General features: G+C 41.2%; 1 protein-coding gene across 2 annotated transcripts; it reads right to left on the bottom strand.

Annotated features, from left to right (window-relative positions):
• Nucleotides 1-4867: 4867 nt before the first annotated feature.
• On the bottom strand, nucleotides 4868-16609 carry FOXR1 (forkhead box R1). 2 transcript variants are annotated; one of them, XM_030221485.1, is made up of 7 exons: nucleotides 16576-16609; nucleotides 10717-10814; nucleotides 9879-9947; nucleotides 9278-9495; nucleotides 8655-8896; nucleotides 5876-6108; nucleotides 4868-5202 (listed from the first exon to the last, which is right to left on the bottom strand). In XM_030221485.1, the coding sequence occupies exons 2-7, from the start codon at nucleotides 10763-10765 to the stop codon at nucleotides 5174-5176; spliced, it is 840 nt and encodes a 279-aa protein (XP_030077345.1). In that variant the 5' UTR covers nucleotides 10766-10814; nucleotides 16576-16609; the 3' UTR covers nucleotides 4868-5173. The 2 variants fall into 2 exon arrangements, with proteins under 2 accessions (XP_030077345.1, XP_030077344.1); XM_030221484.1 differs by lacking the exon at nucleotides 16576-16609 and having other exon boundaries at nucleotides 10717-10861.
• Nucleotides 16610-16662: the final 53 nt, after the last annotated feature.

Here is a 16662-nt window from a genome sequence, read left to right as displayed (position 1 = left end):
GATTTGATTGCATTGTGAATGCTATTGGCTATTGTCTAGTGGTCCCACCACCATTAGCCCTTGCACCAGGTCCTGTGTACTAGTAAGGACTAGATCTAAAGTAATTTCCCCTCTGTTTGGATCCTGGGTGAATTGCTTTATGAGGTGGTTTATGGTTTAATTCCCTAGTATGTCTCAATTACACATTTATCCAATCAGTATTGGGGTAATTAAGTATTCCATTATGTGCTACCAAATTGTTAGACAGTGAAAAGAAATTAGGAAAGCTGTCTTTTCATCCTATCACAATGTGTGGCAGTATAGCCCTACCCGTATACTTCTCCCCCTCTCACTTGGAATTTCTATTTATAAACATTCCACCTTGCATTTTGTTTCTTTTAGTGTTTTTATCCTGTTTGGCCAGAGTGATGGCTTACCTTCTTGCTCAAACCAAAGATATGTCAAGAGAGAGAAAGTAGAAATAAACATGTTTAGAACTAGTGATAGTGGATAATCGTGCTCTTCTGTCTTTCTGCAAGAAGTTCCAAGGAGCCTAAGCAATACAAGCGTGGACAGGAAGCCTCCAGTGTAAGGCTGAGCAGAGGGGCCTAACGCTAGTAAGACCAAACCTGACATCTAAGAACTGTGCAGACAGGACAACAGTAACCCCAAGGGAAGCAGGTTGAATGTCAGAAAAGTCCTCCCACCTCAGCTGCACTTCCAACCTTCTTAACTACATAACCAGCTTTGATGGAAGCTCTGAATTCTTGTGCTCTGGGATCAAAGCCATGAAAGCCTTTGTTCCTTTTATGTAGCTGGAGTATGCTCTGTAGTCTCACTATGAATGAGATTGGGGCCATTTCTGCTTCAGTGGAGGTTTTCTTTTATTAGATGCTCTGTTCCTTCAGTACTGACAGATGAGAGAAGTTAGGTTGATCAGCAGCACTTTATTTCTGTGTTACATTTGGTGTATTGTTTATGGCGTCTTTTCCAATACGTTATGATCTAATTAATAGAACACACAAAAAGAAGAAGGAAAAGACCTCCACATATGGAATAACTTAAAGACAAAAAAAAGTGGAGTCAAATGTGGGAACCAGATGATTCTTTAATAGTGACTGTTTTGGATATTGGCTATTAAAGAATCATCTGGTTCCTACATTGGATTGATGATGATGCCACTTTTTATTTTCTCATTCATAGAACACCACACCTCATGTATTGTAAGAGCCACCTTTCACAGATTCAGGTACTTCTAAAACAGATTTAAAAATTAAACAGCTTCCAAACGTATCTAGATCTGGCCACAGCCTATTATGGTGCATCATATAGGGGAATTTAAAAGGAAGCCCTCTGTGAACTAACAAGAAAAGGCAGTCAAAAATCATTCACTGCTGAGGTTTTGTAGCACTTTTCACTTTTGTCTTTAACATAACACAGGGAAGAAAAGTCATGAAAAACAGGCTTCGGGTGGAACTTTGGGGAGAATGCGAAGGCCAGTGCTGGGGTTCTGGTTAATTACACACAAACTTTCATCCCCGTGGCTTACTGTATTTTCTGTGCCGCCACGTTGACACATTGAACCACCGCATCGATGGCTATGTTGAAAAGTACAAGCAGAGTCTAGAACAGTACTTTCCAGGCTTTTATCCATTATTGAGCCCGCAAAAAGGTGGAAAAATGTGGGATACAAATGCAATAAATAAATAAATAACCCTGTTTTAACACTTTAAAATTCATCTGACGCCAGGTGATGATGAAAACAAGATAACAGAACTCCCCTTGCTGGTCTGTTTCTTCATCCACACTTAAAGCATGAAAGCAGCAGTCAGCTCAGGGTCCTGTATGTCAGTGTAGTGCTAAGCAATCTGGATAGGTTTCCTTTCCAGTCTAATAGGAAGCCCACATGGGAGGAGGAGGCAGGGTTTATGAACATTGACTGACTCAATGCTGATGTGCCAGTCGGTATAGCTTACAGTGTAGGTCCAGTGGAAGGGAGAGCAGTCCTCTAAAATTTAACCCCATTTGAGAACCAGTGCTCTAGGAAATATCAAGAAGACTTATGGGATATCATTTTTTAATTACCCACTAAGTTTTACTTTCTAATACAGTTAAAGCTTCAAATTATTCCTGCTATCTTACCTTGTAGGAGTTGATAGTGGTTTTTGCCAGTGTTAGCTCTTTTGTACAGATCCTACTCCTGTAGCCATATAGTTAAGTGCATTTTTTTAAAGCATCTCCTATTTTTAGAATGCAAATACTTTTATTATTTTATTTTAAAACCTGTGCCGCTGGACAGATCCTTCTGAGAATAACTTACTAAAATTCCTTCTCTAGAGGAACTTATTCTGGGAGCGGTGTGTGATGTATGCTGAATCTGGGTCTTTTATCTATAAAGGAAAGGTAGAGTGTGACTTAATGTGCTTCTAGCACTGAGACAAAAGTAAAGGTTCTCTTAGGCTCACCCTGAAGAAAGCCACAACAAGAAAACTTAGACGTGGCACCACCTAGATAGCTGTAAGAACCCAGGTAAATATGTTGTCAGGTCCTATTGCTTTTTTTTTTTTTTTCTTACATTTGTACCCTGCGCTTTTCCCACTCATGGCAGGCTCAATGCAGCTTACATGGGGCAATGGAGGGTTAAGTGACTTGCCCAGAGTCACAAGGAGCTGCCTGTGCCTGCGCCTGCAGTGGGAATCGAACCCAGTTCCCCAGGACCAAAGTCCACCACTGTAACCACTAGGCCACTCCTCCACTTTTTAATCTATGTGTGCTATGACTTCATTTTCCTGGAAGCTGTTAGCACCTTATGGTGACCACTCTTAGTAAGGTAAGACATCAGTGTTTCCACGTGTCATTTTATAAAAGGGAAAGCTTAAATTAATCCTGCAAGACTCAAACAGGATCAGTAATTACAGACTTCAAGAGATATTGCACACACCTGCTGAACTAATTTACAATAATTACTTTTCTTCATTATAGCTCTGCCACTCATTTGTATAAATTTAGAGCAGTAGGGTGTGAAGCTGAGCTTTTAGCACCCTGAACCAGGTCTGTTTTCAGTTTCTGAGGATTTTAACTAGCACCTGAGCCTAGAGTTGTTTCTGACACTAATAGAGAACAGTGGATGAAATCCTTAGACCATTCAGTAAAGTTGAACAAACATGTGGATAAAGGTGAGCCGGTTGATATTGTGTATCTGTATTTTCAGAAGGCATTTGATAAAGTACCTCATGAAAAACTCCGGAGGAAATTGGAGAGTCATGGGATAGGAGATACTGTCCTATTGTGGTTTAAAATCTGCTTAAAAGATAGAAAACAGAGAGTAGGGTTAAATGGTCAGTATTCTCAATGGAGAAGGGTAGATAGTGGGGTTTCGTCGGTGTCTGTGCTGGGACAGCTGCTTTTTAACATATTTATAAATTACCTAGAGATGGGAGTGAGGTAATTTAATAACTTTTGTGTCGTCAGCAAATTTAAAGTCGTTAAATCGCAGGAGGATTGTGAAAAATTACAAGAGGACCTTACGAGACTGGGCGTCTAAATGGCAGATGACGTTTAATGTGAGCAAGTGCAAAGTGATGCATGTGGAGAAAGAGGAACTCGACTTATAGTTACATCATGCAAGGTTCTACGTTAAGAGTCACCGACCAAGAAAAGGATCTAGGTGTCGTCGATATGTTGAAACCTTCTGCTCAGTGTGTTGTGGTGGGTATTATTAGGAAAGGAATGGAAAACAAAAATGAGGACGTTATAATGCCTTTGTATCGCTCCATGGTACTACCGCATCTCGAATATTGTGTTCAATTCTGGTCACCGCATCTCAAACAAAGATATAGTGGAATTAGAAAAGAGTGACGAAAATGATAAAGGGAATGGGACGACTTCCCTGAGGAAAGGCTAAAGCAGGTGGGGCACTTCAGCTTAGAGAAAAGACAATTGAAGGCAGATATGATAGAGGTCTATAAAATATGTGGAGTGGAACGGGTAGACATGAATTGTTTGTTTACTCTTTCAAAAAATACTAGGACTAGGGGGCATGTGATGAAGCTACAAAGTAGTAAATTTAAAACTAATCTGTGAAAATTTTCTTTACTCAACGTGTAATTAAACTCTGGAATTCACTGTCAGAGAATGTGGTAAAGGCAGTTAGCTTACAGTTTTAAAAAGGTTTGGATGGCTTCCTAAAGGAAAAGTCCATAGACCATTATTAAATTGGACTTGGGAAAATCCACTATTTCTGGGTTAAGCAGCATAAAATGTTTTGTACTTTTTTGGGGATCTTGCCAGGTATTGGCCACTGTTGGAAACAGGATGCTGGGCTCAATGGACCTTGGGTCTGTCCCAGTATGGCAATACTTCTGTACTTCTAGGCCAAATCAAACCTACTTACAGCTGCTCTGACTGTTTGCTATAACTGGGTATGCGTTATAGGCACAGTAATCACTAGAGAAATGCCATGGTTAGCTACTGTTACCTGGACTATGCAGTAGTTTGATGGTCTCCTCCATGAGTGGAGCAGGCTGTATGTGCTATAGGAAGAGGCATTCTACTGATCATTAATTTAGGCTCCAGTCGCCCTGCCCAGCTGTTCATGACTCACATACTTGTTTTTGGAAAATGTCAGAAAGTATCTTTAGACATAAGACATCTACACAAGGAGCTTGAAATTACCCACCTCAGGACAGAGAGGACAAGCCTACCAGGGATTGTTACATTAATTGTAATTTTGTGAGACCAGAGAGGTGGATGTCCATAGCTAAGTGTACAAAAGTTGTGGCACTTGGTACACAAGTTTAGATTGATACACAGAGGGGACTGCACACAGCATATGTGGTTCTCTTTATTATTGGCATAGTACTTTAGATACAAGATATACACTGCTCCAAACCACACAAACAAAAACTTAATTTAGTACCATCAGCACATATGCATTCAGAAAAAAAAAAAAAAGATGCGATCCAATAAGCAGAAACCACTTTATAGCATATTTTCCACATAGTGAAAGGAATTAACATAATATAATTAAGTCTGAAAGTTCCTTTGCCCTTCCAGTCTCTCCCATTGTATGGGTTGCTTGCTGGCCCTAAACAGAGTAACTGCAGAGGCATTCACTGCCTATATACCCAGTCCCAGCCTGGGAAAGTGACAGTGTGGAAAGTGTTGGTAGAGACACATTACACATCTAGAGGTGTCAGAGATCAAACATGGATTCCATCAATGCTGTAACAGATGGGAAAAAATAAAGCATAAAGAAACTCTAAAATGCTGCATAGAATCATAAAAGTTCATGATTTGGTCTACCCTATTCCTGAACAAGATGTAATATCCCCCCTCCCACAGACACTGGTATTAGGGGTATGACAGTACCCCTTGCTTTGTATAGGGCAGGTTCTGTTCTATACAGGGTTCAAAGAGGAGAGTGTCAAGAAATCTGCCTCATCCTTCATAACATAAATGGAGGATAATTCCAGATTTGCTCTATCAGTGACCCATTTCTCATTGCAGCTTCTCCATTAAATCTGTATGAACACCTGATCTTCAACTAAACTCAGTGTGCTATTTGTTTTCCTTTCTCAAAAATGTACAAAGAGAAGCAAAGGGTAGTGGAGTTTATATACTGTGGTACAACCAAAGCAGTTTAAACAATTATATGTAGGTACTTTCTCTGTCCGTAGTGGGCTCACAACTTGTGATTTGTACCTGGGGCAATGAAGGGTTAAGTAATGCCCAGGGTCACAAGGAGCTCCAGTGGGAACTGAACCTTATTCCCCAGGTTCTCAGTCTTTGGTTCTTTTTCTTATCAAAAAGTGGGAACAGATCCTTGTTTTAATCGATGGTAGGTTTTATTTGCTGAACCCCAGAGCACTGTTTCTAGGTCACCGCCTTCACTTACCTGGCTCCTTCATGCTCTCTTGAATGAGCTCCAAAATCTCTTGTGACAGTGTTTGGATCTCTGCTTGGAACTTCCGCCTGCCCTCCAAAGTCAGCTTCCATAGACAGGACTTCCTCTTACTTGCACCACACACCAGGTTGGTCGTCTTCTGGAAGCTACTGCTGAAGCATAGGTTGTGCCGGATAGTATTTTTCCAGCCATCAGGTGCAGTCTGGAAAAAGGGGAAGTGTTCCCTGCAAAGGACAGAACAAGTAATATCAGAGGTCACAAAGTGTGAGGCTCATCACTACCTTTTATTTATGGTTGGATCTGAGAATATTAAATTTGTGTCTGTTTAATAATAAACTTGATAGAGTGGTATCCCTTATTAAATTAGAACTTAAATAAGTACATAAGTATTGCCACACTGGGACAGACCAAAGGTCCATTAAGCCCAGAATCCTGTTTCCAACAGTGGCCAATCTAGGTCACAGATACCTGGTAAGATCCTGAAAAAGTGCAATACATTTCACGCTGTTTATCCCAGAAATAAGCAGTGGATTTTCCCCAAGTCAATTTAAGAATGGTCTATGGACTTTTCCTTTAGGAAGTCGTCCAGACCTTTTTTTTAAATCCCGCTAAGCTAACCGCCTTTACCATATTCTCTGGAAACAAATTCCAGAGATTAACTACACGTTGAGTGAAGAAAAATTTTCTCTGATTCGTATTAAATTTACTACTTTGTAGCTTCATTGTATGCCCCCTAGTTCTAGTATTTTTGGAAAGAGTAAACAAACGATTCATGTTTACCCATCCCACTTCACTTATTATTTTATAGACCTCTTACATATCTCCAAGCTGAAGAGCCCTAGCTGCTTCAGCCTTTCCTCATAGGGAAGTCATCCCATCCCCTTTATAATTTGTCACCCTTCTCTGTACCTTTTCCAATTTCACTATATCTTTTTTTGAGATGTGGTGACCAGAATAGAACATAATATTCGAGGTGCGGTCGCACCATGGACCGATACAAAGGCATTATAACTAATACAGTGGTGGAAATAAGTATTTGATCCCTTGCTGATTTTGTAAGTTTGCCCACTGACAAAGACATGAGCAGCCCATAATTGAAGGGTAGGTTATTGGTAACAGTGAGAGATAGCACATCACAAATTAAATCCGGAAAATCACATTGTGGAAAGTATATGAATTTATTTGCATTCTGCAGAGGGAAATAAGTATTTGATCCCCCACCAACCAGTAAGAGATCTGGCCCCTACAGACCAGGTAGATGCTCCAAATCAACTCGTTACCTGCATGACAGACAGCTGTCGGCAATGGTCACCTGTATGAAAGACACCTGTCCACAGACTCAGTGAATCAGTCAGACTCTAACCTCTACAAAATGGCCAAGAGCAAGGAGCTGTCTAAGGATGTCAGGGACAAGATCATACACCTGCACAAGGCTGGAATGGGCTACAAAACCATCAGTAAGACGCTGGGCGAGAAGGAGACAACTGTTGGTGCCATAGTAAGAAAATGGAAGAAGTACAAAATGACTGTCAATCGACAAAGATCTGGGGCTCCACGCAAAATCTCACCTCGTGGGGTATCCTTGATCATGAGGAAGGTTAGAAATCAGCCTACAACTACAAGGGGGGAACTTGTCAATGATCTCAAGGCAGCTGGGACCACTGTCACCACGAAAACCATTGGTAACACATTACGACATAACGGATTGCAATCCTGCAGTGCCCGCAAGGTCCCCCTGCTCCGGAAGGCACATGTGACGGCCCGTCTGAAGTTTGCCAGTGAACACCTGGATGATGCCGAGAGTGATTGGGAGAAGGTGCTGTGGTCAGATGAGACAAAAATTGAGCTCTTTGGCATGAACTCAACTCGCCGTGTTTGGAGGAAGAGAAATGCTGCCTATGACCCAAAGAACACCGTCCCCACTGTCAAGCATGGAGGTGGAAATGTTATGTTTTGGGGGTGTTTCTCTGCTAAGGGCACAGGACTACTTCACCGCATCAATGGGAGAATGGATGGGGCCATGTACCGTACAATTCTGAGTGACAACCTCCTTCCCTCCGCCAGGGCCTTAAAAATGGGTCGTGGCTGGGTCTTCCAGCACGACAATGACCCAAAACATACAGCCAAGGCAACAAAGGAGTGGCTCAGGAAGAAGCACATTAGGGTCATGGAGTGGCCTAGCCAGTCACCAGACCTTAATCCCATTGAAAACTTATGGAGGGAGCTGAAGCTGCGAGTTGCCAAGCGACAGCCCAGAACTCTTAATGATTTAGAGATGATCTGCAAAGAGGAGTGGACCAAAATTCCTCCTGACATGTGTGCAAACCTCATCATCAACTACAGAAGACGTCTGACCGCTGTGCTTGCCAACAAGGGTTTTGCCACCAAGTATTAGGTCTTGTTTGCCAGAGGGATTAAATACTTATTTCCCTCTGCAGAATGCAAATAAATTCATATACTTTCCACAATGTGATTTTCCGGATTTAATTTGTGATGTGCTATCTCTCACTGTTACCAATAACCTACCCTTCAATTATGGGCTGCTCATGTCTTTGTCAGTGGGCAAACTTACAAAATCAGCAAGGGATCAAATACTTATTTCCACCACTGTATATCATCACTTCCGTACCGTAGTTGTGATGACACCTTTACATGGTAAGAGATACCAGGACCACTATTGCTAACACTAGCAATTATTTATGATAACAACTAAGTATTATGCAGAATTTTGCAACAGTACAGGGATGTGATACAAGATAGGTGTACGTACCAGACAAATTTGTAGATCTGCTGTACATTGAGACTGCCATCTCTGCTGTTGCTGAGTGCCAGAGAGATGAGGCTGCAGTAGTTAATGGGAGGCCGGAGCCATTCAGTCTGACTATCTCTTTTCTGCTTAAAGTATTTCAGTCTTTTGCTATAACATTTGGGCCTCTTTGGTGTAACAGCTACATGGAAAGTCTTTGAAGGGAGTGGAACATCCAAGGAAGAGGCATCTTCATCCTCTGTTAACTGGATTTAGACATGAAAAAGAAGTGAGAGCAAATACCCTTTATTAAGTAATTGTTTGAATTCCAACAGCCTTGACAACACATACAGATAAACAGTTCAGACAGACTAATTATATGAGCCCCCTGTTTTCCTAAAGTCTGATCCTTCAGTAACAATAATACTAGGATATGATCCACAGTAAGGCAGAATTCTTACAAACATGGTCCTGGAAACAAGGTACTGAGCCAGCCAGGAATCTGGGTTCCACTTTTACTGTGACTTTCAAACGTTTACTTAACCTCTATACATTCAGGGTTGCATTGAAAAATGTAGGCAAGGACCTTTCAATTCTACCATTTGATACCCAGGTAACATTGTAAGTACAGTTTCTCCACACAGTACCAGTGTCTCACTGGAGGAGGACAGCATCCCCTGAGAATAATCCAGCGTTGAGTATCCTAAATCAGGTGGCGACTGGTTCCAAGAGACTGCAGCTGCTGGAGATGCTTCTCTCCCTGGGCTACTCTGCTTGGGCATTTCCACGATCACATTCCCTCCTGGACAGAGGCAGACCAAATTGGGGTTTACAACCATCCACAGGCTAGGCTGGAAACTGGGTTCTGTTTACAGACAAGATCAGAAGTCAGATAGATCTTCATTTAATAGTCCCTTAAATCGATAAGTTAAACCTTTGTCTAAGGGCCCTTTCAAACTTTCTGAGGTCATGGAAAGAGGAGATGGAGCACCAGAAAACTTGACCCCAGAGAGCTCATTCATTTACCAGGCAGGTAGCTTTGTATTAATTGCTATAAAGCAGAACCACTACAGACTTTCAATGATGGATCACCTTCATACATATCTGAAATAATCTCCAGTGTGGAAACCTTCCCCTTAAATAATATTTTCAAGAAGTCATCTCCCTAGCAGCTTTCAGCATCCCATTCTAAGCGCCATCCACCCACAAATCAACATCTGATAGCAGCAGACATTTCTCTCTTCTCACCCTTTGGTTCCATAGCAGTGAACTCCTTAATCTCAGTTTTTCTTAAGGTCAGAACATGCTCATCAGAACCTGTATATAGAAAAGAAACCTCTGGTTATAAAGATCCATGACTGTAAGAGACAGGGATCTGCCCCTTCCCAAGTGCTAAATGAGCCACAGGTGTAAAACAGACTCCTGGATGAGAATGCAATTGCTAAAGACATGGTTGTCCAGTAAGACAGTAGAAATACAGCATGAAGGTCACCATGTCAGGAGCTTTCACTTCTGAGCCTGCTCTTTTAGTCACTCTCTTCTTTGAATGTCAGTTTCCATGCATATTATTCTGCTGTATCCTAGAAGTGTTTGTGATCAGGTCATAGACCTCTGCTGTGCTTCTGCAGATGTCAGGAATTGCACCAAAATTATCTGAATTGGCTTAGTCTTTAAACAAACTGGCTTATAAACACAGCTGACATATGTGAGATTTATCTATCTGACTATGTACACACATGTATACAGACCTGTTTCAAGCAGAACTACGGTTGTCTAATTATAGTGGTTGATTTTTGGGATTTGACAATTTTGTGGCTATAACCCAAGGTCTCTGTAACAGACCTGCAGAGCTCTGACACTGATTGCATATTTGTCATCCTGTCATAGCTATAAAGTATGACATTTTTAAATGGTATACATGTAGCCACATAAAGATGATCCTCCCATAAGTCACAGGCCGTGAGCTACTAGGAAACCTGGGGAATGTAGTTCTTCCTGCTACAGGAATCAGTTATTTTTTCCTCCAGCTGGAGAGCAGGAGCTTTAGGATGATGAGACACTGCTAGTGCCTACTGTTTTTTTTTACCTGGAAGGAACTGGTCTGTAGTGGTTGTAAGTTTAAGTTCATTCTTCATGTCCCAGTCCTCAAGTGCTGTAGTTAAGTGCAATTTTTCAAAAGCCTCCCTGTTTTGGAAATGCAAATACATTTTAGCTTTAATTGTGAAAATAAAGATTAGCTTTTGCTTGGGAAACACCCACTCTGGAGCTCAAAGACACTGAGAGACTCTGAAAGCTGATCTTTTGAATTGACACCTGTGGTTGACACCTTCTTAATACCAATTAATTTTCCTCTTTAAGTTGCAAAACAGGGATTTTTCAAACAAAAAGTCAGAGAACCTCCTGTCAACCAGTTTTATTTTATTATAGAGCAGGGGTTGTTCCCAACCCCTGTCCTTAGGACACACCCAGACAGTCAGGTCTACAAATTTATCTCATGCATATTCAATGTGGGTATCTTGAAACCAGACTGCCTTGGTGTGTCCTGAGGACTAGGTGGACAACCCCTGCTATAAAGTAAGGCTGCCAACTGGATCCAGATTCACAGGACAGGGTTTATCCAGTCCTGGGTTTACCCTGTTGCATAAGGGACTTGTATTTCTGATTTCCCCATTGCATTCCCTAATAAAAGCAAGACTATAAGTCCCAGCATGCACTGGGGTAAATACAGGACTGGATCAACCCTGTCCTGCGAATCTGGATCCAATTGGCAACCTTACTGTAAAGCAGGGGTTCTCAACCCAGTCCTCAGGGTTGCTGTACATGCAATCTTATCTCATGCATATTCATTATGGGTATTCTGAAAACCTGACTGTCCTGAGGCCTAAGTTGAGAACCTCAGCTATAGAGTGTCTGGCTTATAGCAGTATATGAAGACACTGAACTACAACATTCCAAACAATGTGGGAATAGTGTTTGTGGTTTCCATAATGCATTATTACTAATACGTGACTAGTTTGTAGCAACTCTTTCCTGACTGGTTTAGAATAACGTACTTTTTAGTAGTGTCAGTACTTTTCTACCAGCCCCTCCGTATGTTAACCTCTATACATTCAGGGTTGCATTGAAAAATGTAGGCAAGGACCTTTCAATTCTTCCGTATGTTAACATCCTGATTTTCTGTCTAACTCATATTACTCTATCTTCTGTCTATATGTTCTGCCTCTGCTTATACCTCCATTGCCCCTGGTACAAAAATAAGTACCTGAATATATGTAAACCACTTTGAATGTAGCTGCAAAAACCTCAGAAATGCGGTGTATCAAGTCCCATTTCCCTTATGCTGTCTATTAAAATGTTTAATGGGTCTGCTGTAATTTTGATTTGTGTTCTACTGAAGAGATAACTAAACTATTCAATAAGTACAACTCCTCTGCCTGTTCCTTAGATGTTTGTACACCCCAGTTACCCCCCTGCACTAATCTGGAGTTCCATTCCATATCAGGTTAGAACTCTTTATAGTTATTAATTCTTTCACAACGCATTAAGATATACTTGTTTGAGACATTTTTAGAATGTCAGTATGAACAAGCTTTATAGTTTCCAGGAATTGCCTGGCTTCTTGTCTTTTGTCATCCGCATAGAACTTATGGATGTTTGCAGAATTCAAGCAATTACTTGTATCTGTGTTGACATTATAAGTACCATACAATGCCATAAAGTGTACTGAATACGTTTATTGCTGTAACTGCCTATTGCTTGGATTTGGTCTATTCTTCTGTACACTGCCTTGGGTGAATTTATTAAAAAAGGCAGTAAATAAATCCTAATAAATACAAGTCTTCAATGCCTAAACACTGGATCTAACACTGACTTTTTTTTATATAATATATTTTATTAATTGTAATTTATTGTAATTTTCTTATTAATAGATATAGTTGGAAACCGCTCAGAAAGTTTTCTAATGGGTGGTATTAATAAGAGTTAAATAAACTTTAAAAAAATGTATTAATTTATTTATCTATAGCGAATTCCAAAATTTCTGGGCTGTGATCACAGAGTATGTTTGAGAGTAGGGTACTTTTAACATAAAATAAGTCTCTGTCAACTCAGCAGAGAAAGGCATGATTAGTCTATTGTCAGACATGCTCACAGTTTCGGCAAAATCACCTGTACCTGTTTTTCTCCTTTTGAAGCATAAAAACATTGCCATACTGGTACAGACTGAAAGTCCATCAAGCCCAGTATCCTGTTTCTAACAGTGGCCAATCCAGGTCACAAGTACCTGGCAAGATCTCAAAACAGTAAAACAGATTTTATGCTGCTTATCCTAGATTCCCAAGTCCATCTTAATAATGGTTTATGGGCTTTTCTTTTAGGAAATGATCCAACCTTTTTTAAACCTTAAGCTAATTTTTTTAAAAATCACATTCTCTGGAAACGAATTCCAGAGTTTAATTACTTGTTGACTGAAGAAATATTTTCTCTGATTCGTTTTAACTTTTTATTTAGTAGCTTCTTTGCATGCCCCCTAGTCCTAGTATTTTTGGAAAGAGTAAACAAGTGATTCATATCTACCTGTTCCACTCCACTCAGTATTTTATAAACCTCTATCATATCTCCCCTCAGCCATCTCTTCTCCAAGCTGAACAGCCTCGCTTTAGCCTTTCCTCATAGGGAAGTTGTCCCATCCCCTTTATAACTTTTGTCACCCTGATTTATACTTGACATATTTTAATGTTGTTCTGTGGAAAAATAGCAGCAATACCAGTCTTCCAAATACTCAACAAGATATATATATATTTTTTTACTGTTATTATTCATTTCTATAGCTCAGTCCTTTATAGTAAAGAGTCTCTACTTTCTCAAGCTTCCTTATATTTTTTTAAATAAAAAATGTAGACCTTTTTTTGTCAATTATAGCCACCTCTCCTGCTTATGAACACTTCTTTCCCCTTTGGTGATTGAGATTTTGTGCATTCTGTCATTATTAGTTCAGCATTTTGGACTCTGTGCAGGTTGTGATGCTTTTATTTTGGACATAGATAACAAATAAGCCAAAGGTGATGAACTACATGAGGCATTTTCACGTTTATGCAGCTTGATTCTTTGGCATTCTGAAGACAAGAAAAGCAGCATTTCTCTATTTCTGGAAGTGGAATCAGGTGGGAGTTGGGCTGGCAAGAAGTTTTGGGTCCTGGTGGAGGTAGTGGGGGCAGAAGCAGTGTTCCTGTGCCAGAGCTGGTGTCATGTCCACAGATGGTGTAAGTGCTTCAGTGAGTCATCACAAGGCTGCCCCCCCCCAACTATATTACTTTATATATGCACAGCACTGCTCTGCCCTCACCTGATTATAAGTAAGTAACTGATGACCTCAGTTGATATGGTGCTGTATACAAGAATTCCCATACATATGCCCTAAAGAGTTCTAAAACATGTGAGCAGGAAGATTAGGTGGCCATGTCCACTGGGCTGGGCTTTGAAGTTTCTAATCCACTTGCTAGGAGAAAGTCCCTTGGAAGCACATAATGAGTATAGGAACTTTGTTATCACTTCCAGTTGGGTGTAAGACTTTGAACAGATTATTGTACAGAATATGTGATTTTGAAACTTTTGCATTCTGACTGCAGCAGTGGGTTTCTGTTTACAGCAAGGGTTCTCAACCCAGTCCTTGGAACACACCTAGCCAGTCAGGTTTTTGGGATATCCACAATAAATATGTACGAGACAAATTTGCATGCACTGCCTCCATTGTATGCAAATCTATCTCATGCATATTCATTCTGGGTATCCTGAAAACCCAATTAGCTAGGTGTGCCCCAAGGACTGGTTTGGGAACCCTGGTTTACAGAGATGCCAAGGATGGCCCATCACAAAAAAAGAGGGAGATTCACCACCACAGTCAATGAAATTGAAGCCCAATGAGTGAAGTTTTCCAGTGGCATATCTGGGATATTTGGAAAAATCTGCATGTTTTGTTTTCTAAATTCAGCACAGGCTCTAGGGCAGAGCTATCCAACCTCAGTCCTCAAGGGCCAAAATCCAGTCTGGTTTTCAGGCTTTCCTCAATGAATATGCATAAGATCTATTTCATGCACTGCCTCCATTCTAATGCAAATAGATCTCATGCATATTAATTGTGAAAATCCTGAAAAAACAACCTGGTGAGGGCCAAGGTTGGACACCCCTGCTCTAGGGCAAATAGTTTAGGAACCCTGGCATAAAGGGTAACAGTCTTGCTTCTCCTCTCTCCATCTCTCTTCACTGTCCCCCCCAATGGCCCAGCGTTGCTTCTTCTCGTACTTTCCTCCTCCCTGGCTCATGTGGTTCCAACCTCCCTCCTCACCCGGTCCAACATTTCTCCTTCTCTCTCAATGCCCCTGCCCTACCTTCAAACTTGTGTTTAGCACTAGAGGTCACTGGCAGAGTCAGTGCTTCACACATGCTGCCTGCAGCTGGCCCCGGAGTGTCTTCTCTGATGCAACTTCCTGTTTCCAGCAGGGCAGGATGTGGCAGAAGGAAGGCTCCAAAGCTGGTTGCAAGCAGTATAAGTGTTGCCATACTGGGCCAGACCAAAATTCCATTAAGCCCAGAATCCATTTTCCAAAAGTGGCCAATCCAGGTAACAAGTACCTGGCAAAATCCCAAAACAGTACAATACATTTTATGCTTCTTATCCTAGAAATAAGAAGTGGATTTTCCCCATGACCATTTTAATAATGGCTTATGGATTTTAGGAAGATACCAAACCTTTTTAAAACCCTGCTAACTGCTTTTACCACATTCTCTGGGAACGAATAACTACTGAGTGAAGAAATACTTTCTCCGATTTGTTTTAAATTTACTACTTTGTAGCTTTATTGCATGCCCCCTAGTCCTCGTATTTTTAGAAAGAGTAAACAAGTGATTCACATCCATTACACTCATTATTTTATAGACCTCTCTCATATCTCCCCTCAGCCATCTTTTCTCCAAGCTGAAGAATAATAATTTTCTATTGTGGGGGGCATTCCTGATGGTAATCAGCAGTTGGTGCGCACTGCATGGTTACCACACGAGTACCACGTGAGCCCTTACCGCTAGGTCAATGGGTGGTGGTAAGGGCTCAAGCCGTAAATAGGCACGTGCTAGTTTTAATTTCAGCACAAGCCCATTACAAAAGCCCTTTTCCCCAGCCGCGGTAAAAAATGGCCCAGCACGCACCCAAAACACATGCCCACACTATCACAGGCCACCTTTTCTACCTTGGCTTTTTAAAAGGACCCCATAATGGACTAGATATGTTCACTTCAACTTCTGTTTTCTTCAACCGCCTTGTCATTTGTCATCACTCAGCCCCGCTTCCTCTCTCCCTCTCTTAGCGCATCAGCCCAGTGGCACAGAGCCTGGAAACTGCCTCATCCAAGGAGGTCGAATTTGGGTATATATTGTAAATTTCAGCTTTGTTAAATGTTTCAGACATATCCATCTACTTGCTCTCATGCTGTTATTGAATGCTACTATTGTGTCTCACTGTATTTTCAAGACACATTGAACCAAAGTTTGCTTGGGATAATGTGGGATATAAATGCCAAATAATTATTTTAAAAATTCCTTTATCCATTCCTCCACTGCTTAAAGGCACTGCCTATTCAACTGGTACGGCTTTACACTTTTTACAGATGGACCACGCATAGGCAGTCCCTTATTTCTATTAAGCGTTTCCTAATTCCTATTGCTTTAGTAGGCGTTTGCAATTGTTTTGGGTGACTCAATATGGCAGCAAGCTCCGCCTACTGGCTTCAGCCCAGTACCTCCATGGGGACAACCACACTCCTGACGTTTCCTGTTTAATTAAAACTTCCTTGCTCAACTCATACGCGAACTCCTGTTTGGATTCTCTTTCTCTTCCTCTCAATCTCAAACTGCCCCCACCCGGACTCCATTCAGCATCTCTCCCGACCCTTACTCTCCAAGTCCTCATCTACGTCGCGTTCCTCCACCAGTCCCCCATCCCTCGACCGACGCAACTTCCTGTTTCTCAGGCAGGGCGGAA

Source organism: Microcaecilia unicolor, chromosome 12 (assembly GCF_901765095.1).
Source record: "Microcaecilia unicolor chromosome 12, aMicUni1.1, whole genome shotgun sequence".
In the NCBI taxonomy this organism is placed as follows: Eukaryota; Metazoa; Chordata; class Amphibia; order Gymnophiona; family Siphonopidae; genus Microcaecilia; species Microcaecilia unicolor.
This window is presented reverse-complemented; position numbering and strand designations above follow the sequence as displayed.